Here is a 25,847-nt window from a genome sequence, read left to right as displayed (position 1 = left end):
AAAAGCTCAGAAGACAATAACTTTGGTCCCGGTGACCGACCTGGATCGAATCCTAGAACAGGAAGAATTCGTTCAAATGACAGAAATTACTTCCTGGTGTTATTTTTGACTGATTGCACCATAGCTCTCACCTTGCTACTTCCCACCCAAGTGGGGCACCTTTGGGATTTGCCATCTTATCAAATTAAAGGCTGACTATCCTTAAGGGATTAAGTGACCCTTAATCCCAGACCCAACCTCAGTGGCAGCTGTGGGCCAGGAAAGCCTTCACCTGGCTTCATCACTCCTAGATTTGGGAGCGGGACTCCAGTCATTCATGCCTTGGTCATGTAATGGTTTGACTACTGCAGTGCATTCTATATGGGACCACCTACATAGAAGCTTCAATTGGTCTAGAAAGCAGCGGGGTGGACAATGATGGACTTGCCTTGGTTTGCCCAAGTTGGGTAACCTAGACATTTGATAGATAAATAAATAAACAAACCCTTCACCCAGGGGTGGGATTCAACCGGTGTTACTACTGGTTCGTTGACTATGTTTTACTGTGCAAAGCAGCTGAGGTTGAAAAAGCAGGAAATCAAGGACAGGTAAGAGCCCGGGCAGGCAGGTGGGCCAAACAGCAGCAAACACAGAACTGGTTCAATGTCTGCTGCTCTTCAGAACTACCGGTTCTACAGAGTTGGGCAGAACCGGTAGCATCCCACTCCAGCCCTCACCCTGATTTAAATCCCATCGTTCTATGTCCTTCTCTCCCATGAAGACTTAGATTCAAGTCAAATCCTCAAAATGATCAAATACATCTGCATATTTCCTCTGCCTGTTTTCCACCCCAATCTCTTTTGTGCTTAGTTCTGCCCTTCCACTTAGACCAATGGTTCTCAAGCTTTTCTTTACCACAGACCCCTCCCTTTAAATACCTTTCGTGGCCATGGACCACCAAGACTTCAGATTTGAAGCACCAGACTGCATCAAGCCTTCACGGACCCCACCATAGGTTGAGAACCACTGACTAAGATCGTTCATTGTTTGGCCTTCTGAAGGATTTCTCCCTTTGGCTTTACTTGTGCTGAAAAGGTGTTGCTATCACCTCGTTCTTATGTCCTCATAGCCCATATTTGACCCATACAGAGACCGGGGAATAGAGGAGACCAGGACCAAACAAAGACGCTTTGGACTCTGCAAATGAAATAGCTGAAGATCGATGATCATAGACAATGATGGCAACATGAAATTGTTACAGCTTCTCACAGTAGCCTTACTGGTGCTTTGGGACGGGGATCTCAAACTTTTCAGACTATTAGATAAAAAATAAGAACTTGGATAGCCTTGATCAAAAGGCAAAGCTAAAGTGATTTTTTAAAAACTGGCTATGTTTCAAGTGTGCAGTCAACAAGGAGGAGAAAGAGACTCAACGTAGCCAGAAAAGAACTTTCCCTTCTCTATCTGCTACGTACAACACCACTGTTTACACTGTACAACAAAAAGGAGGCTGAGCAACAGTCCAGTTCCACAACGCTTTTTCTTACTGCGATTCCCTTCGTGTGTGGACTGGGTTGGGAATGCAGAGCTGGGAACAACCTCTCCAGTTCATTCATATCCAGTTGTTTCCCATTGACATCTGGATCTTCCCTTTTAGTAGACCCGTTTAGAGCCTGGCCGGGAATGTTTCTCGGTCCTCTTGAGATCTGCGGGGTTGACAGTTGCTCCTGCACATTTTTGCACATCAGCAGTCTGCTAAAAATGAGAGGGAGAAAAACATGGTGGATCCCTTTCACAAACATGAAAGAAGACTCCACTGTTGGAAGGTCTGTGGGGATCAGGTAAGGCTTCACTTGCAAGGGGTCCTGGATTCATTGAGATAGGAAGCTCAACTAAGACCATGGGAAGCCATCACTGGACAATATAAATCAGGGGAAGAGATCATCTCTTGATGGCTCTTAACTTTTCTGTAGTGCCAAAAAGGCACTTTCATGAGCAAAGTTGGGGTTTACTTATTTTTCCTCACATTCTTGGAGGAAATGGATTAAAGTCCATTAAAGTCTTGTTCCCCAGACAAGAACTTTCCATCACAGAAACACAGGGTATTGTAAAGGTTAATATGTAGAGTTGTAGGGTGTGTCAAATTTTTCAACTTTCAATTTTCCAAACATTAAAGGTCAAGGCTCCCCTAGCACATATGTGCTAGTTGTTCCCAGCTCTAGGGGGCGGTGCTCATCTCTGTTACAAAGCCAAAGAGCCAGCGCTGTCCGAAGACATCTCCGTGGACATGTGGCCGGCATGACTAAATGCTCAAGGCACATGGAACACTGTTACCTTCCCACCAAATGAGTCCCTATTTTTTTACTTGCATTTTTACATGCTGTTAGGATGGCAGAAGCTGGGACAAGTGACAGGACCTCACTCCGTTATGTGATGCTGGGGATTCAAACCACTGAACGGCTGACCTTTCTGATCGACAAGCTCATCGTCTTATCCACTAAGCCACTGCATCCCTTAATGTTCCAAACATTAGGGGTGCTCAAAAGTTGTGACATGCCTTGGGGATTGCAAAGATATTTTGGTTACTTTAATATAATTTAGAGGTGCTTGGTAGGTAACTATATAAATATCGTAACTTTTAAACACTTTGTTTGTTTCCTTTGAGGGTTAAGTTCAGGGAGATCCTATTTCATGTCTGTCTTCCCCTTACTCAATGGGCTTCTCAGTGTTTAGTTCTAAGAACAAATTGGAGAACAGAGTTCTCTATGTGCCATCTTAGTTTGGATATACAATAGACCTAACCAATTACAGACATATATTTCTGATCTTAATAAGATGGAGATCTTAACGTTCATTTTCAACTCTTGCAGAAATTTAGCATGGAGGATTCTAAGGCATAGCCAGATAAATACATCAAGATTGCACTGGGATCTCTGGAAGCTCTCTTCCCAGACTCTGGCTACCTCAATGCAGACAATGTTGAGCTAGTTTTGTATTTTTCAAACTTGGCTGTTTTAAGATGTGTGGACTTCAACTCCCAGAATTCCCCAGTTGGCATGGAGAGCTAAAGTCTACACATCTTCAAGTGGTCAAGTTTGAAAAACACCGAGGTAGCTAAATCAAGAATCTGGTTTGGGAAAAAAAAAAGGCTTTATTTGGGTAACCATGGCTCCATGGTATAGTACCATGAGCATGGAAGAGACTCCTGGTTTAGTCTTGGACAGAGTGGATATGATTTAAATCAATTTGATTGAAATCTTAATTGAAATCACTAGTAAAAAGGCTTGATTTTAAATCAATTCTATTTAAATTATAATTTTTAAAGAGCAACTGTCATATCTATCCCACAGAGGCTCTTCCTCTGACCTACTGTTGACTCACCGACAGCTCCAATATTGTAGAATATAAAGCCTCAGCTACATAACTAAGCTCCATTTCATGCTGAATAAATTAAATTATTAATGCATCTTAAATAGAATATATATATATAAAAATATAAATATAAATATAAATAATCTATTTTTCTCTACCCTGGTCTTGGAGATTGTAAGGCCAGGCTGAAAAGGAAGCTCTGAAGAAGTACTCCTGGCTAATGCAGACAACATCCAAGTGAAGAAGCCCTAGAGCGGGGCTCTTCAAACTTGACAGCTTTAAGACTTGTGGACTTCAACTCCCAGAATTCCTCCTCCAGCCATGTTAGCTCAGGAATTCTGGGAGTTGAAGTCCACAAATCTTAAACTTGCCAAGTTTGAAGACCCTTGCCCTAAAGACTAACTCCATGTGCATGGTTGATGGGACTCTGGCGTCTGCCTAAACTGCGCAGTTGACGTAACCTGAGAAGAAAATGTTGGGCAGAAGGAGAACCCTACCGTCCTCTGTAGCCAAACATGAGGAAAAGGACACAGAAGATGATGCAGGTGACCCCAATGTGGATTCCAATGATGATCCCAGTAGCTGAGGTCTTGTTGGTTGACTCATCCTTCATGCAGTTGCATGGTGGGTTGAGGTCTAAGGTGGGCGAGAAAGATGACAGGAAAACCCCTTGAACACTTCTGAGAACCTCTGACACAAATTGTAGGACAGGAAAAACAAACACCCTCTCGCACCGCTCGTATAGGTAAGAGGAATACAGGTATAGCCCTTGACTTACGGCAGTTCATTCCGTGACCATTCAAGCTTACAACACCACTGAAAAAAGGGACTTCACAGCCATGACCTTTGCAGCATCTCCACGATCATGTGATCAAAATTCAGATGCTTGGCAACTGATTCGTATCTATGACCATTGCTATGTTCCAAGGTCATGTCGCTGTCAGGATTCCAGCAGTTACCCCTATTTAAATCATGAGTCTTGAGCCAAACTTCCAAAACTTCAAAGGATTTATTGGGAGTTAACATGTCCAGCACTGCCTGCGTGTAGCCGACTCTGAGACACATCATTCATTGTCACCCTTGACCCTGTTTTTCCCTCCACCCACTGAATATATCATAATTCATAATTCATATTCTCCAATGGAACACATCCATAGCCCAGAGTCATCAATCATGCTCTCCAGTTAGAATTTTGTGTGGCAGAAACTTTTTTCACCTAGAAACTATCTTTGAAAACATTTATGGAATGCAGTTTTGGTTTGCAAGCAGCTGCACTGCTCCCCCCTCCTTTTCTGTTGGCAACTCTAAAAAGAACCATAGAAATATTTTGAGTTGACAGTCATCACCTTTTTTGACCTCCTGACAAGTCCATGGGGAAGTCAGATTCACTTAACAACCTGGTTACTAACTTATCCCAAAGGTGCTTTTTTTAAATCAAGAGGCAACTGGACTTCCTGGTTTTTCTTTGAAGACGATTCACTGCTCATCCAAGAAGTTTCTTCATCTCTGACTGGATGGTGGGGATAGATATCTATCTTCAGTCTGAGCTGAAGAAGCTTCTTGGATGAGCAGCAAAAAGTCTTCAAAGAAAAACCAGAAAGTCCAGTTGCCTCTTGACTAAAATAAAAGCACCTTTGGGACAACTGTGACCTGGATGACTGAGTATCTCCACAGACATTACTAATTTATGAATGGCAATGATTCATTTAACAACTGTGGGGAGAAAGGTCGTTAAAATCATGCAAAACTCTCTTAACAAATGTCTCACTTAACCACAGAAATCTGAAGCTCAATTGTGGTCGTATGCTGAGGACTATCTAGAATATGAATAACGGTATTCGTGTCAGACATGTGATGCCATCCCTGGCATATAATCTCTCTTGCCCACACCTTGCCATTCCTACAGATGCTCCTGGCATTTTTGGGGGGTGGGAGAAATGAACATCTAAGTCTTTTGAGTACAAGATGGTACCCCTACAATTGAAGCCAGGTTTTTGTTTTAGGAGGGGCTTTGAATTGTGCAGTCCCCGGTGCTTCTGAGCTTGGTTGGTTGCAGGTGTTTCATTACCCAACTAGGTAATGTCGTCAGTGTGAGTAAGTGTGGGGCTTGCTGCCTGTTTATAAACCCCCAAATCATCAGCTCTCAACCTTTTGGGCACCAGGGATTGGTTCAGTAGAGAGAAGATTTTCCATGGTCCAGAGGAGCTGTGGTTTTATGGGCTGCCTGCATCCCACAGGTGGGGTTTCACTTGTTTGCCAGGCCTGGTTTCTGGCATGTAGTGGACCAGTGCTAGTCCATGGACCAGGGGGGTCACTCAATTACTGATGATGGTTGGGTTTCATGAGTTGGGTGATGCAACTCCTTCAAACAACCAAATTCAGCACCAAGGACTCCACAACTCAACCCTGAGCTACAGACATTCTCTTCTATTGGATATAAAAGATACACACGGGAGCCACATTTTCTAGATTTTTTTTTCCTTTGTGTTGAAAATGGACAGATATGAATGAATCAATGATCTTGGGATTTGTTGATTAAACAGGCTTGCTTATAAGCGGAAGGAAATAATGATATAATATTTGGAAAGTAGGAACGCCTGTGGCTGCTACAAAGAAGAGCCTAAGTCAATTTTAAAGATCCTTTTTTCCTCCTTTTCTTTTAACTTTTAGTATTTCTTTTTCTTTTCCATACTTTTAAGTGCCTGTAGATTTTTAAAATTCTGTATAAATTCTTTTTCAATAAAATTATATATCAAGCTATAAATAATCTTTTCAATCGTGTTTGGGTCCTTTCTCCCTTTTCCACTCAGCTCTTCCCACCTTTCATTCATTAAGGCAAACAATCTCAAGGCCCCTCAGGCTGAGTCGAGCCTCTCACCTGTTTTTTCAACCGTTTCTCGAAGGGACACAAAACGGACGGTGGAGTTCCCATCGCCATGTTGGTTGTAAGCAAGCAGTTTGACTTCATACACTACGGATGGATCTGAAAGAACATGGAGAGAGGGGAGATATGTTAGTTCAATCAACGACAAGGATGTGTTCACTGAGCAAGGCAAACCCACTGCTGCTTTCTCGCCATAATTTTGGCATCTGTGTCAGAAGTGGGAACCTTTTAGTCTTGAATATCCCCTTTTGGAGATAACAGATAATCAGAGTTGGAAGGGGCATTGTAGGTCATCTAGTCCAACCCCACCCACCCACAAGCAGGAGATCCTACACCATTTCTGACAGATGGCAGTCCAGTTCTCTTCTTGAAAGTTTCCAGTGATGAAGCCCCCACAACTTCCAAAGGCAACTTCTGTTGATTGGTTGATTGCTCTCACTGTCAGAAAATTTCTCTTTATTTCCAGGTTGAATCTTTCCTCGTTCAGTTTACACCCATTATTCCTTGTCTGGCCTTCAGATGCCTTGGAAAATAGCTTGATAGCCCTCCTTTCTGTGGCAGTTCCTCAAAAATTGGAAGACTGCTATCCCGTCTCACCTGGTCCTTCTCTCCACTAGACTAGCCATGCCCAGGTCCTGCAATTATTCATCGTATGTTTTAGCCAAAGGATCTCGGGGATTCCCCTTCCCAACTTCCAAAAGTGCTTTTTCAAAAGGCAACTGGAATTCCTTGTTTTTCCTTGAAGACATTTCTGCCTCTCATCCAAGAAGCTTCTTCAGTTCTGACTGAATGGTGGAGAACAGAAGGATTTACATTCCTTGCAGTCATCTGGTCATTAGCACTCTCTCTCTCTGAGAGTCGTTGAAGCCACTTGGAGGTTTATCTGTGTCCTCAGGGTCACCTGAATTGTGCAAGTGGGTGTGGAACCTTTTGGAATTGCTGAAAGAACTGTGTTGCACACAGGAGATACATGGTGTCGTATTCCCTCTCCTTCCTCATTGAGAGAGAATAGTTCAATCTTAATATAGATGGACTTTTTGACCCCTCCTTCAAACCTGTGGCCCTTTCTGTCCACAATGTGGACTTTGATGTCTTCAGGGAAAAACAATAAAGTTTCGAAAAAGCACCTTTGGCACAACCATGACCTGAATGACCGAGAATCCCCATAGACCATTCCCCTCCCCAAGATTAGGCTGTCCAAATTTGACCACAAAATTCAAATCCCACAAAATGGGAAATAGCCCAGCCTACAACACAGTCCTCTTTCATTCTGTGTGACTTGTGGGTGACTTATAGGGATTCTCCAAGTCTGGATTGTCACTTGCAGATGTCTGGCTACCCACCTGTAGCTCTGCAGATGTCAGCCCCAAAGGAAACCTCTGCCAATCGAAAGGCAGGGACTCCTCCAACCCAAAATTTCAACCCCGAATAGATATATTCATACATTATTCTCCTTTGCAAAAGGATTATATTTGGCTTGAGGCATCTGAATAAATCAACTAGCGGTGGGTTTCAAAGAGGTTTACCACCAGTTTGGTGGGCGTGCTTTGTACATGCACACGCACTTTGCGCATGGATGTGCCAGCCAAACGTGCACTTTACACATGCACAGAGGCTTTCCGACTCAGCTCCTGCAATCCCTGTAGCTTCAACAGCTGCCACGGGGCAATCGGCTGCGCTGTGCAAAGTAGCTGCGCTTCCAAAGCAGAGAATTAAGGTCGGTATGGGAGCCCAGGCGAGCAGGCGGGCCCAACAGCAGCTCATCAGAGAGAACCGGTTCGGTCTCGGCTGAGCTTCGGTGCTACAGGTACACCGAAACTGGGCCAAACCAGTAGAATAGCACCACTGAAATCAACCCATAGTTGAGGCACAAATGACCACGATTGAATTATCCTACGTCAGACCCGCAATGCAAAAACCCAGCTCTCTGGAGAAGACTATAATGCTGGGAAAAATGGAAGGAAAAAGAAGAGAAGAACCAACTACAAGGTTGATGGGCTCAGTTACAAATGTCATGAAGGCAATAATGGAAGACTTGACGGACCAGCTCGGAGTCCCAAAGGTAATAAAGTCCAGTTGCCTCCTGAAAAAACACCTTTGGGACAGCCATGATCTAGATGTCTCCGTAGACAATCAGCTTGGAGACAGATCACCACGGAGAAAATCTATCTGCAAGGTCCCTAAGAGATGACAATGCCTTGAGCCTTGGTGTCCCAGTGGTTAGAGTGCAGTACTGCAGACTACTTCTGTTGACTGCCGGCTGCCTGCAATTTGGCCGTTCAAATCTCACCAGGCTCAAGGTTGACTCAGCCTCCCATCCTTCCGAGGTTGGTAAAATAAGGACCCAGATTGTTGGGGGCAAGAGGCTGACTCTGTAAACCGCTTAGAGAGGGCTGTAAAGCAGTGTGAAGCGGTACATAAGTCTATTGCTAGTGCTATTGATGGTACATAATCAATCATCAACCAATCTACCCAAGAGCATGGTGCTTGAGGATAGCCTCCAGTCATCCCTCTTTGTCTACCACATTCTTCCTCTCTACTCACCAAGATGAGTAAGGTTGCAAGAGGTGACGTTGCTGGGCAGAAGCATGGGCCCCGTGAAGTGTGGAAGATGGACTTTGCGGTAGAAGAGTTTGAACCCTTCATGTTGGCCCAGTTTGATGGAAGGTTCCCATGTGACTTGAATGGCGGTGCTGTTGAGGACTTTAATGAAGAGGGAAGGCACCGCTGGTACTGAAAGGAAGCAGAAAGCAGAGAAGGGTTGGGTGAGTTGGTTTTCACCAGACATGGGCCAATATGGTACCTATATCTTCTTATATATATATATATATATTTTTTATATATATATATATATATATCCTTCTTTATATATATATATATATATATCCTTCTTTATATATATATATATATATATATCTTTTATATATATATATATATATATATATATATATATATATATATATATATAAAAGTGAAATATCACTCATGCATCATCAAAAAATCTCCAGAACCGTAAAGCCTACAAACTTGAAATTTGGCACGTATGTTCCTCATGGCTTCTAGTGGCTCACTAAGAAAGGATTTTTTAAATGACCATCACAGCATTAGTATTTCCTATATTATTATTATTAACATGCTCTGATGCTAAGGAGTTCTACTCCCCCTCCTGACCTGAAAAGAAATCTGTTCCAAATGCAAAACACAAGCAGAGGAGAGGAGTCTCAGTTTCAGTTTTAGAGCAGCAACCGGCTTTAGTCCAGAACAGTTGAGCTAAGCCACACCCAGGCTCCTTGCTGTCTCCTTCTTGCTCACACAACAAATACTGCTTCAGTTTCCATATTTCAGTTTCCAAACAGCCTTCAACTCTCTCACACGCTGACAGGACGCTAGCCAGATGAATACCGATGGATGCTGGTAGGCAGAGGCAGAATTTTTTTTCTTTATTTTCCTCCCACAAAACTAAGCCCGATCACATAGTTTCGTAGCGAAGCACAGGTATCAAGCTAGTTTCCCATAAAGCTATTCTTTGAGGAATTCACCTGCCTCGGAGCTTTGCTTGCAAATGGATTTATTACTTGGATCCCTGATGCCTCAAACATCAGCAACAGCCTCCAGATGCTACTTTGGATACACCCTTGATCTGAAGGAAGCCCAGAGGTGGAACCACAAATCATAAATCAAGCTAGGATGGGGGTGCTGAGCTAATGATTAACTGGGTTTGCTCATCCATTACAGAAACTAAGGCCTAACTCTATTTCACCAGTGGAAAGATGACTTAAAGAAAGAAGAAAAGGTGAGAGCTTGTGGCAGGGAGGAAAGGAAAGGTTGGCTTGGAGCATCAGAGCCCTCTGTGATTTATGAACCTGTTACCAGATCCATAACGGCAGGATTTAAGGAGTTGGGGGGAAAAGGGTCTTTAAAAAACAACAACTGACAAAAGGAGAAACTTTATGGGGCCGTAAGCTACTGTCCTGAACTCCCAAGGCTTTGGGTCAATGGTTTGAAGGATTTTAAAAGTCTTGTCAAATCCTGCTGCGTTCTGACTGAAGAACCAAAAACTTTGGCCAAAGGACAGAATTTGGTTATCTCAAATGCAGGTAGCCCTCGACTCACAACTGCTTGCTTAGTGACCGTTTAAAGTTATAACGGCACTGAAAAAAAGCGATTTATGACCATTTTCCACACACACAAATGACGCTACAGAGCACTGCACACCAGAACAACTAGACACAAGAACAGTTTTTTCCCCTGAATGCCATCACTCCGCTAAACAAATAATTCCCACAACACTGTCCAACTATTTACAAAGTCTGCATTATAGGTAAGAGGTAAAGGTTCCCCTCGCACATACGTGCTAGTCATTTCCAGCTCTAGGGGGCAGTGCTCATCTCCATTACAAAGCCGAAGAGCCAACGCTGTCCGAAGACGTCTCCATGGTCCTTGTGGCCGGCATGACTAAATGCCAAGGGCGCGTGGAACGCTGTTACCTTCCCACCAAAGTGGTCCCTATTTTTCTACTTGCATTTTTACATGCTTTCGAACTGCTAGGTTGCCAGAAGCTGGGACAAGGAACAGGAGCTCACTCCATTACGCGGCACCAGGGATTCGAACCACCAAGCTGCCGACCTTTCTGATTGACAAGCTCAGCGTCTTAGCCACTGAACCACCGTGTCCCATAAGTCTGCATTACTATCACTATTAATGTCCTCATTGTTCCTATCACCCATCCCCTCCCACTTGTGACTGTATGACTGTAACTTTATTGCTTGTATCCTTACGATTTATACTGACTGTTTCCTAGTATAATTTGATTTGATTGCCTATTTGTACCTTATGACTATCATTAAGTGTTGTACTTTATGATTCTTGACGAATGTATCTTTTCTTTTTATGTACAGTGAGAGCATTTGCACCAAGATAAATTCCTTGTATGTCCAATCACACTTGGCCAATAAAGAATTCATTCATTCATTCATTCATTCATTCATTCATTCATTCATTCATTCTGTCAATGATGGTTGCAGTATCCCCAGATGATGGGATCGTTGTTGCAACCTTCTGGCAAGCAAAGCCAAAGCCAGCTTCACTTAACAATCATGTCACCAACTCAACAACTGCAGTGATTCACTTAATGACGGTTGCAAGAAAGATTGTAAATGGGATCACAGTCACTTAACAATGGAAATCAAGGGTTCAGCTGTGGTCGTAAGTCAAGGGCTACTAGAAGACTTTGATCAAACTCTTCCCCCACCCATCCAGCACTGAAATTGGGACGTTCACAAAGCCGAGGTGGTTTTGATCTCCAGCACTGTGCAATATTCCCTCTGCAGAACCTTTGAACCTGAAGTGGATTCTTCTTACCTTCTCCCAGGGTGCTCACCAGCACGACGTCAGAGGCCTTACTGGCCCCACGAGAGGTGTAGGCTTTTATGTAGAAACTGTAACTTGTGGAAGGCTCCAGGTCTGTCACCAGATGCTGGAAGGTGCTCTTACTGACGGCCTCTTGATATTCCATTTCCATGGGGTCTGAAATACAAGTGGAATGAAACAAAGGAAGGAATGAATAGGAAGGAAGGGATGGGAGGGAGAGAAGGGAGAGAGGAAGAGAGAGAGAAGAAGGAGGGAGGGAGGACAAGAGAGGAAGGGAAGGAAGGAAAGAAGGACAAGACAGGAAAGGAAGAGGAGGGAAGGGAGGGAGGGAGGAAAGGAAAGGAAAGAAAAGAAGGAAGGACAAGAGAGGAAGGGAAGAAAAGGAAGGAAGGAAGGAAGGAAGGAAGGAAGGGAGGGAGGGAGGGAGGGAGGGAGGTGTCCAGGGAGCCACCAATTGGAAGAAAGGTGCTGCAGATCGTCAGATTGCACCCAGGAGCCTTATAGATCTGCCTCAGTGTCCTTACGGCATTTTGAGAACTCAGGCCAGAGCATTGCTTAGAATTAAGTGCCAGTTCTTAATTTCTATTTATTGGAGATGGAATCTCTCTCTTTGATCTCCAACCTGCCTGCCAGTTTCCTTCTTAAGGGAGGCTCGGTGTCAAAAAAAAAACCAAAAACCAAAAGCCACGACATGTTGTATTTTGCCTCTAGATGTCAGGCATGGCCAAAACTTCCAATATATTTCCTTCTTGCTTGCTTTCTATTTCTCTCTCTCTCTCTCTCTCTCTCCCCTTTTCTCTTGTGTTCTGTTCTCCTTCTCTTGTCTCTCTTCCCTCCCCACTTCTCTCTCACACACACTCCTAATTCATTTAGATTCTCAAAGCGGCTTACATGGCAAAGAGAGTGCTAAATTTAAGACTGGGGAAAGAGAGTTCAAACACCTAATCCTATTCCTGAGCAAAATGGGATGTCTTTGAGCCTATCTGCCTTCATTATCCTTCCCAAGGAAGGGTAAAATCAGGGAGAAAGCCTGCCCTTAAAGACAAAATAGAAGGAAACACTGCAAATAAACCGATTAGTTATCTAGCTACTTCTCTTCCCCCAAAGCCTGTAGTTTACCAAAGCCCCCCCCCCCACGCAATCATTAATTATAGTCCTTGATTTACAACAGTCTATCCAGTGACTGTTCAAAGTTACAACAGCATCGTTAAAAAGTGACCTATGACCGTTTTTCACCCTTACGGATTGCAGCATCCCTCTCTGGTCACGCGATCAAAATTCAGGCGCTTGGCAACTGACTCGTATTGACGACTTGTTGCAGTGTCCCAAGATTATGTGATTCCCCTTTTGGGACTTTCGGACAAGCCAAGTCAATGGGGAAGCTAGATCCGTTTAACGACCGTGGTACTAACTTAAGAACTGCAGCGGGTCAGTGAACAACTGTGGCAAAAACAGGTCGTAAAATGGGACAAAACGCCCTTAAGATCTGTCTTGCTTAACCACAGAAATGTTGCACTCAAATGTTGTTGTAAGTCAAGGACTTCAGATAAAACTAACGTGAGGCTAATGCTGCACGCAGCCAAGCCAATTACGTTTTACCTGGAAGAAAGAACTGGTATGAAAGGCGAAGGACCCACTGAACTCTTTGACTCACTAAAGAGGGGCTAAAAATGGCGAACGAAGACACAAACTGTTGCACAAACGTGACACCCCTTTCGTGTGGGCGTCACGACACTGCACACCCATTAAAAAGAGGGGGGCGAGGACTGTGGGGTGATGGCAGGATCCTGCTTTCATCACGTGGACCAAAGTGAGGAATCTTGCAAATGTCTCTGCCTCTAGACTGTAAAAAGAGGAGCCGGGAACATAAAATAACAGAGTTGGAAGGGACCTTGGGAGGTCTTCTAGTCCAACCCGCTGCTTGAGCAGTAAGACAAGGAGAAACAAGGAGTAAGGGTGATATTTGAAAACAAGGGATTCTTGCACAATGTACATCTGAATTAGAGTTCTCAGGATGGCTTTCCATCCATCCATCCATCCATCCATCCATCCATCCATCCATCCATCCATCCATCTTATCCTCCTGTTTCACCCAATAGAAGGAGATCAATCAACACATTGCTGAAGTCTGCCATTACAATTTCTTAAAAAGATATATATATATTTCTAGTTCTTTCTCCCTTATTTTCAGGATACCAAGAACTGCTCTTTGCCTGAAAGTTCTCCAGGTAGCATTTTTTGTCTGCTAATTTTCTTGCTGAAGGTGATATGCAAGTCCCTCTGCGTCTTTTCTATTTTTCTGTACCTCTCCCGGCTGCCCTCGCTTCCTGGTTTTCAAAAGTTTCCTAGAAGGCATTTTACCCAAAAATCTTGGCCTTAATTCATCACACTTGGCCAATAAAGAATTGAATTGAATGCTGTATTCTAATCTGTATACTATTCTACATTCTATTCTGTATTCTATTGTATTCCGTATTCTATTCTATTCTATTCTATTCTATTCTATTCTATTCTATTCTATTCTCTATTTCTATTCTTTTTTCTTCTCTTCTATATTCTATTCCCGTGATGGCAAACCTATGGCACAGAGACATTTTGTGCTGGCACGCAAGCCGCCGGCAAACTTACCTCACTGCGCATGCATGTGCCGCCTCACAGCTGATTTTTGGCCTGTTTGAGGCCTTTTTCGGCCTCCCAGAGGCTTGAGGAATGCAGCCCGAAAAATAGGGCTGTTTCGTCACTCCCGTATTTCCAGAAATACTGAAAGTGATGAAATGGGCCTATTTTTCGGGCTGCAGAGGCTTTTCTCAAACGGGCTGAAAATCAGCTGGGAAGCGCAGTGCATGTAAGGGGGCAGAGGGGGGAAGTGCGCAGGCATGCGCATTGCCTTCTGGGTGCTGACATGCAAGCGTGTGCACACAAGTGCACACACAAGTTTTGGCACAGGAGCCCCAAAAGGTTAGCCACCACTGTTCTCTTCTCTTCTGCTCTGCTCTACTGTACTCTATTCTGTGATCTGTTTTGTGTTCTATGCTGTTCTGTTTTATGCTGTTCTGTATTCTATCCCATGGAAATGCTAACTGCTAGATGGTGCAATGCAAAATAGGACAGTTTGCATCTCCCTTAAGCCCCTCATCATTCCATCAATGACCCTCCACCCTTGAGCAGGTCTCCCATAACCTCTTCCCCTTGGAAAAACAATATAACTGCCAACCCTCTGCTTGAGAGAGTCGGAAGCGCAAGAAAAGGGATTCTCTGTCTAGCACGAATATTAGCAGCCTCGGGCCCTTCTCGGACACTCCTACCGGCTGTTTTTCTGATGTGCAGGACGTAGCCGATGATCTCCTTGGTGTTTTGCAGCGGCTCGCTCCACAGCAGTTGGACGGTGGTAGCCGAGACGGAAGCTGCTTTGACTTCTTGTGGAGGACCCGGAAGCCGGTCAGCCCACAGCACCGTCAAGCGGGCCCCGGCTTGGGTTGAGCCTGCGCTGTTCTCAGCGATGCACTGGTAGATGGCCTCATCCGTCTGGCCAATGTTGGAGATGGTGAGCGTGCTGGAGGGGAAACAACCAAGCCAGGCACGATTAGCATTTTCTAGCAAACCCCGCTAAGGACTCGGCCTTCCTCTGACCCCATTCACACAGCCCCACGCAGACCAGGCTAATCCTTCAGTGTTTGAAAAGGGTGCAACGGAAGTCTAGATTGCCTCGGTGAGACTTCCCTTCACGCTTTGTCTTGTATAGGGTGGGATAAAGCCCAAATGGCTTTATCTTGCTGAGTGTGAAAACTCGGACCCCCCAAAGCAAGTGGATTATGTTGAAGGAAAGAGAGGAAATGAGCAGGAGTAGAAGAAGGAGATCCTCTTTGCAAACAACACCCAGAAAAAAAAAAAGGCTTTCTCCATTTCCGGTGGATAGAAACTTACTAATAAAGGAGGATATTTGTAGCTTGGGATTGAAATGAAAAGTTCTTGGTGTTCTCTGAACTTGGTTGTTTTCTTGCAGATATTTCACGACTGGTAACATCAAGGCTAGTAAGTAGCGCTGTGCTAGCAATGATGATGTTACCTAGTTTGGGTGATGAAACGTCTGCAAGAAAACAGCCAAGCTCAGAGAGCACCAAGGTCCCCTCAGAAAATTACCAATCAAGCTTTGCTGAAACTGACACTCATGGTAATTGATAGTTAGTGTTGAGGTAATTCCCCGTTAGGAGAATGAGCGCATACAGGGAGACGTAGTGAGAGTAGTGAAGAATAATACACACACAGCACACAGTTACACTGTACAGTAAAAGTAGGTTTTTACTTCCAATAAACGTTTTAAGCACAGCCCAAGATAAGCAGTCCAAGTCATTCACAGGTAAAGCAGTCAGTTTTCAGTTCAGGGATAATCCAAGTATCAAAGCCCAGTATCAAAAAACAGTTCAGTAACAGACTTACATCAATGATCAGTAACAGTCATTAGGAGGAACGGCAACTCTTTCCAACAGAAGGAAACAGAGACTCATTCACTTCACTGAGACTTTCTTCTGAGACTAAACAACCCAGGTTTCTGGCTCCATCTTATGGCTATTTGAGAAACCACACCCAATTACAGTTTTAACATTCTCTTGAAGACATAATATTAAAATGTCTATCCTAGTTTATATATTTCCAACTCAAATAACTGTTAGGTGACTTACATTCCTAACGGTTATAATGAAGTGAAGTTATATTTAGCCGGCATCCATCCATCCATCTCTTCCTATCCATTTATCATCTCATACATCTCTCCATCCATTATTTTTCTCTATCTATCTATCTATCTATCTATCTATCTATCTATCTATCTATCTATCCTACCTACCTTCATCTATCCATCTTTAAAACTTGTAAACAAAAAGATAAAAACTAATGCAAGCCAATATAAAGGAAGAATAAATAAAAAGAAAGAAAGCAAAGAGTTGAAGAAAAGAAAACAAGTTGGAGAAAAAAGGAACAAAAAAATGATATAAAGCAATGCCTTCCAATATTCTTTATAGTAATCATCAGTATCCCAGATAATATTCTCTCTCTCTCCTCCTCCTCTCTCTCCGCCCCCTCAGGAAAAGCAGAGCAAAGAAAATCTCTCAGTTAGGACAAATTTTAAGTTGAGCACAAAAATGTTGAGATGATGCAGTTGAATGATGATGCTCTGCTTCAACTTTTTGTGTGTGTTGTACACAAAAGTGGGTAGACTCTTGGGGCCCTCCTGATTTTTTTGGCTAGATTCTGGAGACCCCTCTGAAACTCTGCGGGTTTATTTATTACATTTCTATAGCCCTCCAACTCAAGTGACTCCTAGGTTCAGTATATCATGAACTGATCTGAGTGACAACGAGCAAACATTTTGCTGGAGATTGCCAGCCATTGTATGATCCATTATCCCAACCCCGTTTCTCCCCAGACTGCATGAGTTGGGCAATTGAGAAGTTAGAATTAAAATGGGCTGAGCTCACTCCAGCTCCTTCGCAGCTGTTCAGTGAAAAATGCATAATGTAATTTGCAAGTCTTACACCCTGTCGTAGCATAATTGTTGCTGAGTGCTTAGAGGTGGCAGGGAGCAGCATTAATCTGAATATATAAAGAAATAAAATAAACCAGGCTGTTCAGAATGATTCCAAAGTGGTATTCCACTATAGCACCTCTTTAAAACAGCCATATATCTTCTTTTTTTCCCAAGGTCCTGAAAAATGAGAACCCAAACAAAGACATAGCTGCTTTAATAGTCAATTTGTTAAAGTGGTTGTCCATTTTTATGGTAATATAAAGTTAAATGCTTAATAATGGCTGAATACAATCTCTTTGTTAAAGGATGGCGGAGAGCTCTTCGGGTTTGGCTAGAATGAAAAAAATCAGATAGGGGAAGAACTTTTTATTCATTTATTGTAAAATTTATTGGCTGCCCTTCTTGCCACTGGGTAACTCTGAGTGGCTTACAATCTTGAAGACGGCATGAACTATACCAAACCTAAAAGACATAAATAAAATACTACAAAGACTCAAATGCTACTTTCCAACTAAAAGATGGGGGGGGGGGAGGGAGTAGGATGAGCGGGGAGGGGAGAACAGTAGAATGAGAGGGAGTAGCATGAATCTGAATGTATAAAGAAATAAAGTAAACCAGGCTGTTCAGAATGATTCAAAAGCGGTATTCCATTTCAGCACCTCTTTAAAACAGCCACATTTTTCCAGGCTCCTGAAAAACGAGAAACTGAAGATAGACATGGCTGCTTTAATAGTCAATATATTGTTAATCCATCAACCACCACCCCCGCATGTGAAACTCCTCCGTTGGAGCGCCAAAACCAACTGGTAGAGTCAGGCATTTAGGATAGGTGGAATGGGCCTCACTGGATAGGTGGAATGGGCCTCACTGGTGTGTGTGTGTGTGTGTGTGTGTGTGTGTGTGTGTGTGTGTGTGTGTGTGTGTGTACAGGGACAAGTTGTTCCAAAGGTAGGTGCAGTGGCAGAGAAAGCTCTTCTGGACCTCACCACCTGGAATTCCTTGGCCAAGGGGGCTCATGGTATCTCTCCTCTGTCAGCATGGGTAGGGTGGGCCAATCCCAATGCGATGAGATGCTCCCTTAAGTAACCTGGACTTATGCCCCGAAGGGCTCTAAAGGTGTTTGCAATCCCTTGAATTGCACCCAGAAGTTACAGAAAGTGATAAAGTAAAGAATGACATAGTGTGAACATGTAATTTTTCTCTCTTTTAACACTTCAGTTTACTTTCCCAATTAGAAATAGCTGATTTTGGGTTCAGGACAAATAGAAAGGCATGCTTTTTCATGTGCGAATGCACAGGCGTGTGAATAATTCATATCAATATTTTAAAAGATCAAGAGGGTTTGTGGGGTTTTTTGCATAATTGATCCCAAACTATCTGGTACTATTAGGTCTTGCTACGAACATCACTTTGCCAACCCAGTGGACAGAGGGAAAAGCCTTGAAGGACTGAAGAAACAGCAGTTCCCAAGGAAAGAGTCAGATTAAAAAATCGCTCAGTTAGGGCCAGAACTGTAACCCAAGAAAATATGTAAGAGCCCTGGTGATGCAGTATTAAAGCGTAGCATTGCAGGAAAACTCTGCCCATAGTCTGGAGTTCAGTTCTGACCAGCTCAAGGTTGACTCATCCTTCTATCCTTCCGAGATTGGTAAAATGAGGACCCAGATTGTTAGGGGCAACATGCAAATAATGCTGCTACATCGTAAACTTCCCAGAGTGTGTCTGTAAAGCCTAAATGCTATTGCTGTTACTATTTCAGACAAGACCACATCTAACTCTCATGAAGATAATGTGTGTGTGTGTGTGTGTGTGTGTGTGTGTGTGTGTGTGAGAGAGAGAGAGAGAGAGAGAGAGAGAGAGAGGAGTGTTTATTATTATTAACATGCTCTGATGCTAAGGAGTGATATTCCTCCTCCCCACCTGAAAAGAAATCTGCTCCAAATGCAAAACACAAGCAGAGGAGAGGAGTTTCAGTTTCAGACCACCAAGCAGCTTTAGTACAGAATAGTTGAACTAAGCCACGCCCAGGCTCCTTGCTGTCTCCTTCTTGCTCACACAGTAAATACTGTTTCAGTTTCCAAACGGCCCTCAACTCTAGCCAGATGACTACCGATGGATGCTGGTAGACAGAAGCAAAATTCCCCCCCCCCTTTATTTTCCTCCCCCAAAACTAAGCCTGACCACATAGTTTCATACGAAAGCATAGGTATCGAGCTAGTAGTTTTATAAAAACATAGTTTAGCCTGCATGGTTTTAGATTCTTAGTCTGGTTTACATTGAAGGACTAGCGGCCAGTTTGGCTGGACTCAACAAACAAGACTTGGCTAAATGGTGCTGAACAGTTTGTATTTCGGTTTGTGGTGTGAACCATGCTATAATTTTAAGCTGTTATCTGGTTTATTTGTTGGGCAGAGCATACTAAGTGAATAAAGCACCACTATTTGTTTCTCACAGGCTTAGGATTAAGCAAGTTATCTGAACCCTGCCAGCAATTGTGGAACAGAAGCAGTCAAGTTAATATTTATTGTCTGATGATACGGTTGAAAAGCTAATCAATAAAGTAAATATAATGTGGAATTCCCATTGCTCGTTTAAGGAGAATATAAATAACTGAGCAATACATGATATAAACAAACTACCAGATCAGCACAAATTCTTCCTAGGCTCCTAGTTCCACATAATCACGTTTGCCTTGTTCAACACCATCCTGTCCTGCTCTGCAAATGTCCAGCACCGTAGTGGGTATTGGATGCATCCAGATTAAGTTTGGCTACTGAGGTGGATGATTTTAGCAAAGTGGCCAAAAGCATCTCTGGGATGTCCCAGATCTGGTGCATCTGATTAAACTCCCGCTTTTCCAAAAATCAGAAGGTGGAGGATGTTAGGGATGGGGACAATTTCTTAATCCAGGTGAGTGCAACACCAGGGATCTCCTAAAACAGAGGATGCAAAGGTGGCTTACGCTATTTTTCAGAAGTTGTTCTTTTGCTTCTGCGTGATCTTCGAGAAGACTGCTGCTACAACATATGAAGAACTGTGGCAGGAATTGAGTATGTCTAGTTTAATGAAAAGAAGGACTAGGGGGTGATATGATATCAGTGTTCCAATATCTGAAGGGCTGCCACAAAAAAGAAGGGGGTCAACCTATCCTCTAAAACCCCAGAAGGCAGGACAAGAAGCAATGGATGGAAATTAATCAAGGAGAGAAGCAACCTAGAACTAAGAAGAAATTTCCTGACAGTGAGAACAAATAACCAGTGGAACAACTTGCTTCAGAAGTTGTGAATGCTCCATCACTGCAGATTTTCAAGAAGAAATTGGACAGCCATTTGTCTGATATGGTATAAGGTCTCCTGCTCGAGCAGAGGGTTGGACTAGAAGACCTCCATGGTCTCTTCCAAGCCTGATGTTCTGTTAAAATGATAGTAGCAACTTTGGAAGAAGAACACACACTGGAGGGGCAAGACCCAAGTCATTGTTGCATCAGGTTTTCACACGACTGTGATGATCCAGGGCATGGCACAAAGACAACCCAGCCAGATAATAAGTAGGGATCCCATTATTAGCTCCAATTTGCCTCCAGTGTTCCATTACCTTCCGGTCTGGAGAACAACTCTCCCAGGAACCTGCAACAGCCTTTGGCTGCAGATATTCTAGTTCAAAACTTGTAAACAGAAAACTTTACACTATAAATCCAACAAAGCAAGATAAGGCAATAAATCCAGCAGGGCACGATAAGGAGTTCCAGAAGTGAAATAACACGGCAGTAAATCAAACCAGTTGAGAGGATTCCAGGAACGCAGATAACAGCAGCCAACATTTAGATAAACTCAACGTTTGTTCCCGGAAAACGCAGTTTGCAACTGCCTCTCCTTTAAACTCCCTTCCCAGGCATGCCTTGCGATGGGAATCGGAGCCCTTTCCTCCCTCGTAAGCCTTGCAACCCAAGTTGTTCTCTTCTCCGTTCTTCCATGCGTGCCCTAGGAAAAAGGGGTGGGTGGGCCTGGGTCTTCCTCTGAACCCCCCCTCTCTTGTTCTACCTCTTCCCTGCTCTTCCCAGCCTGACCTTGCCTTTCCCCAGTTTCCTCCACAGCACTCCCTGTCATCTGTTCGTCTTCCTCCTCAGATTCAGACTCTGACTAGGGCATGACAAGAACTAAAGCATGTCAAGAAGCCAAGGAGACAGCCATTTTGACCTGCTACTGCTGAGGGCTTTTGAGAGTTGGAAGTCAAGCGTATCGGGAAGGCCATAGGCTTAGGGAAGGCGGTTAACCTGGAAGTAGATGCCACCTAACAGGATGAGCCTTTGTGCTCAATGCTGACCGTCCTGCCTGATTCGCTAATCCTGAGAAGAAATCGTGACTCTGGAGGTGGAGCATCCCAAAGCTCCACTCTCATCCCTGACTTTATACAAACTTTTGCAAAATGGGGAGATTCTCCCAGCATGCCAGAGGGGGGCTAAGCCAGGATCTTCACTGAAATGAAGCACAGGATTGAGGCTTGTAAAAGCCATAGGCTTTTTCCCTAAGCATGCAACACAATTTACAAATAGAAATAGGGTTAGGGTTAGAAGATTTTAAGAAGAGATTGGATAACCATTTGTCTGACATGGTATAGGGTTTCCTGCCTAAGCAGGGGGTTGGACTAGAAGACCTCCAAGGTCCCTTCCAACTCTGTTATTCTAATGTTCATGTTTTCAAAAAAACTTGTCCCCAACCTCTTTTCATGTGATGCAAAAGAGAGAATTGTGAAGAACAATTCTTGAATTGTCAAGTATCCTGCCTATAGTGAACGCTAATTGTTTTGGTGTAGGGTAAATGCCATAAAATCAGATGTGCTCTTCATCATGGTTTCTCCCTTGTCTTTTTCAAAGAGCAAAGGTAGCCCTTAGCATAGAAACACACACACACACACACACAGACACGCATGCACACTGAAAAAAGTGGGGGGAAGAGTCAACGGTGTGCCCTCCCCCTTTGCAACAGCAAACATTAATTCCCTCTCGTGGGTCACAGCAAAACACCCCAGGGAAGGCAGAGAATAGCAGTCCTCATGTCAAGCTTTTTGCAATCAGCCAGGATTAATTTATGTGCAGGCTCCATCTGGCACATGTGTGAAACAGTTTCTATGTAAAGAGGCTGAGGGAGGGTGGGGTGGGGTGAAGGGAGGGAGGGGCAGGGGTGATAAAATATGACAAAGCCATGAAGCCTACGCATGTGGCTGTGAAAGGAAGGGGGGGTTGTCGGCTGTCACCTGCCCCCCGCCCTCTGCCGTCCCCCAACCAAGAAGATCCGTACGCAAACCTGGCAAGAGAACAGGAAAATGTCACACCTTTCCACACTGTGCGTCCCAGTGGAAACCCCAAAGGTTTGGAAAACGTTGCAAGCAGTTTTGGAGAAGTCCAGGAAATCACACCCTGTAATGAACGGGCTTGTGAATGGCTCCCCACGGGGAGCGGAGTGAGCAACTGAAAATGGTACAGTAGATAACGAGGAAGACATCAACTTGTTCCAAGAAGCACGTCTGGCCTTCCGGGGGTCTTTCGGTGCTCCCCGAGCTTGGTAGTTTCCTTGCAGACATTTCATTCCCAAGCTAGATAATATCATCAGTGTTAGTAGGGAGCGGGATTTACCGCTACCCAAATCCTACTAGCACTGATGATGTCGCATGGCTTGGGAATGAGACATCTGCAAGAAAACCACCGAGCATCAAGGACCCCTCGTTTAGACTCTGGATTAAAAATATTCTCCTCTGTTGGTACATCTTGCATTCTTATGCTCCACACTTCAGGGTGAGGGAACCTGGTGAAGAAAACCTCCACGAATAATGCTCTTCAATGTTCCTCTCTTAGACCAGTGATTCTCAACCTTGGCAGCTTTCAGATGTTGGACTTCCAATCCCAAAATTCCCCAGCCACCACTCTGGAAATTGGGAGTCCACCCATCTGGAAGCTACTAAGGTTGAAAAAACACGGTCTTAGAATGACCATCCACTCATCTCAAGCAACATTGTACTGGCCTGATCAAGGTTCAGTGCTGTGTAAGCTAAAAAGCCAGCTTAATTGACTTTGCCATTTTAAACTCCATTTTAAACTAAACTTAAATTAAATTCTTCCAGTAAGCCAACTGTTAAGTTCGGGAGGATGGCGTTCAGAGACGAGAGACTCGGTTCGGTAACAACAGCTCTTTATCAGTAGGGTAAACCAGACTGGGGGAATAGAAGCACCGGCGGCTCTTTTATAGAGCTTTGCCGAGGCTAGGTGGCCAATGACGCTGCTTTGAGTCTCCCGCGTTTGGATTTAACCAATCGCGGCAGACTCTTAGCGAGCCAATCACAACCGTCCAAGCTGACCAATCAGGTAGCAGTTCAAGCGGACCAATGGGAATGCAGGGTTTCAAGCCTGTTAATACGGAACACCAACTTAAAGAGTAACCGGATCAAGAGGAGATCCTAGAGACGCCGCATAAAAATGGGACTTCTCTAGCAAGGTTGTCTCTATTATCGTTCTGGGGTTCACCCACCATTATGGCTCACACATTGGAAGGCTGAAAGCGGGACAGAAGGGAGGTGGGGTTACATCATTAGTGGGGTGCAAATAGGGCCAGCAAGTTCCATCCACATGAAGACTCTCTTCATGCAACTTGATCAGTTTGGTTACCATTGTTCCTTAGTTTGTTTTACTGGGCAGTCAAAACTATTTGCAAAAATCTGGCAATATGTACTAGATTTCAATGTATTGAAAGGGAGGTGTCTCGTCACATGTCCAAAATATTCTAATTTTCACTTTTCAATGGTTTTGATGATTTCTCTCGGCTTTCCCAGGCGGCTTACTCACCTCCTCATTTCTGATTTTGTCAATCCAGCTTATACGTAACAGCCGCCTGTCAATCCATATTTCAAAAGCTTCTAGTCTCTTCAAGTGGCTTTCTGTCAGAGACCAACTCTCCACTCCGTAGAGCAGGATAGAAAAGGTGCAGCATCTGACAAGCCTGATTTTCAATCTTAGGCTTGTGTCGTGACTGCAGGAGACCTTTTCCATTTTGAAGAATGTCCCAGCTTTCATGTAAATTAGAACCAAGGTACGTGATTCTTTCAACTTTTTCTCCTGGTATTCCTTCCGAAGTAAGTTATCAGTGATTAAATTAATGGGTTGTTTGCTGATGACCATGATCTTTTTATTTTAAATAATTAAATAGAATTGTTAAATTGTCCTGCAGCGAGTTGGCCATGGTGAGTTGACCAGGGCGAATTGGTCACAGCAAGGTGGCCATGGTGAGTTGTCTCATTCTGCCACGGTGATGCTGTATCAGTCATATCTGTGAAAAATGGTTTCAGCGTTGTTGTAACTTTGAGCAGCCTTTAAACGAACGGTTGTCCGTCGAAGATGACCTATACACGGACTAAGGGAGAAAATAGCAGAGGAGTTAAATGTTGGGTTTTGATGAGAAGGCTAGCAACTATCCATCTGGAAGATTCCCAATGTCAGGAAGCACTACCTTCCCTTCCACTTCCTAAATGGCTTGAAGAAACTTCCTCCTTCTGCAAAAAAGATGGAAAGGAAAAGAAAAAAGAAAAAAGAAAAGAAAATGAGAGGCCAAGGAGAGCCAGATGTTACTGCATGTACGCGACAAGAAGCTTCACAAGAGGAAGATCAATGCTCCTTCTGCGGCAGCTGCCTGAGATGAATGAAAGGCTGGGACATCTGTTCTCTCTCCAAATTTCGCTATCAAGGCCAGACTGGTTAAGGCACTCGCAGACAGCAAAGCCAACACACGCTGGACTGCTTTTTTTTTTTTTAATGCTCCAGTTGCTAAAGGCACGACCAGCAAGCCAGATCGATCCTGCATTTAGCTGGTGTGCAACAATGCTGACAAACACAGAAGGCTGTCCTTTTGGTGATTCACACTCGGCTGTGCAAAGCGTGTAAGCCAGGGTGGGGGAAACAGGGCAGAGAAAGAGAGAAGGAGAGACAGAAGATAGCTTTCATTGCTGAAAGGAATCCTATTCACACATGGAGGCTTCAACCAAGGGTTGGCAAGGTTTTGATGAGTAAATGCTGCTGGTAACCTTGGAAGGAACCAAAAACCATCACAAGTGTGGACAGGGCTTAGTTTTTGGAGTGGCTCAGTGCCTTTGTTTTTTTTTTTACTTATACAGAGAGCAAATCTAGTCATCACTTAGGCAGATTTTGAAAAGCCAAGCAACGCTGGAGTAATTAGGGATAGGACATCACCAGGGCAATCCAGGCCAACTGGGTACACTAGGAAATTGAAAAAGGGTGTGAGAAAGCAATGGCTAATGCCACCCTTGTATGATGGCCAAGAGAATTACACAACCGTCTCTTGAAGACCACCTAATGAGAAGAACTTACTAGAGAAGAGCCTAACGCTGGGAAAGATTGAAGGCAACAGAAGAAAAAGGGGACACCAGAGAATGAAGTGGATGGATGGAGTCACTGAAGCAGTCAGCGTGAGCTTAAATGGACTCTGGGGATGGTAGGAAGGACTGGAGGAACGTTGACTATGGGGTCGTGATGGGTCGGACATGACTTCGCAACTAACAACAACAATCTTGAAGGCCTTAAGAGATGGGTTGTCAAGGATGAAACTTTGGCAGCTATGTGCCTCTTCCTTTCAACTTGCCATTAGAGTGGAGCACCGGGTGTTGCGTTAGAATGTGTTAGAATGGAGAATTGAAACGTTTACGATTCTGCTGAAG

At 43.9% G+C, this 25,847-nt stretch overlaps 1 protein-coding gene across 2 annotated transcripts in view; it reads right to left on the bottom strand.

The window, feature by feature from the left end:
• IGDCC3 (immunoglobulin superfamily DCC subclass member 3) overlaps nucleotides 1–25,847 on the bottom strand; it is a 123,499-nt gene that overhangs the window by 1,862 nt on the left and 95,790 nt on the right. Inside the window, exons 8-13 of one of the 2 annotated variants that reach the window (XM_087941298.1) lie at nucleotides 14,911–15,158; nucleotides 11,597–11,761; nucleotides 8,780–8,968; nucleotides 6,230–6,334; nucleotides 3,849–3,987; nucleotides 1,527–1,734 (exon numbers count right to left, since the gene is read on the bottom strand). In XM_087941298.1, coding sequence (XP_087797424.1) covers nucleotides 1,527–1,734; nucleotides 3,849–3,987; nucleotides 6,230–6,334; nucleotides 8,780–8,968; nucleotides 11,597–11,761; nucleotides 14,911–15,158 — 1,054 coding nt within the window. The remainder of the gene's footprint in view (nucleotides 1–1,526; nucleotides 1,735–3,848; nucleotides 3,988–6,229; nucleotides 6,335–8,779; nucleotides 8,969–11,596; nucleotides 11,762–14,910; nucleotides 15,159–25,847) is intronic. The other variant, XM_087941297.1, reaches the window with a different exon arrangement.

The sequence above is a fragment of the Pseudonaja textilis genome, chromosome 13 (genome assembly GCF_049901715.1).
Source record: "Pseudonaja textilis isolate UNSWEBS1 chromosome 13, rPseTex1.2, whole genome shotgun sequence".
NCBI lineage: Eukaryota > Metazoa > Chordata > Lepidosauria > Squamata > Elapidae > Pseudonaja > Pseudonaja textilis.
This window is presented reverse-complemented; position numbering and strand designations above follow the sequence as displayed.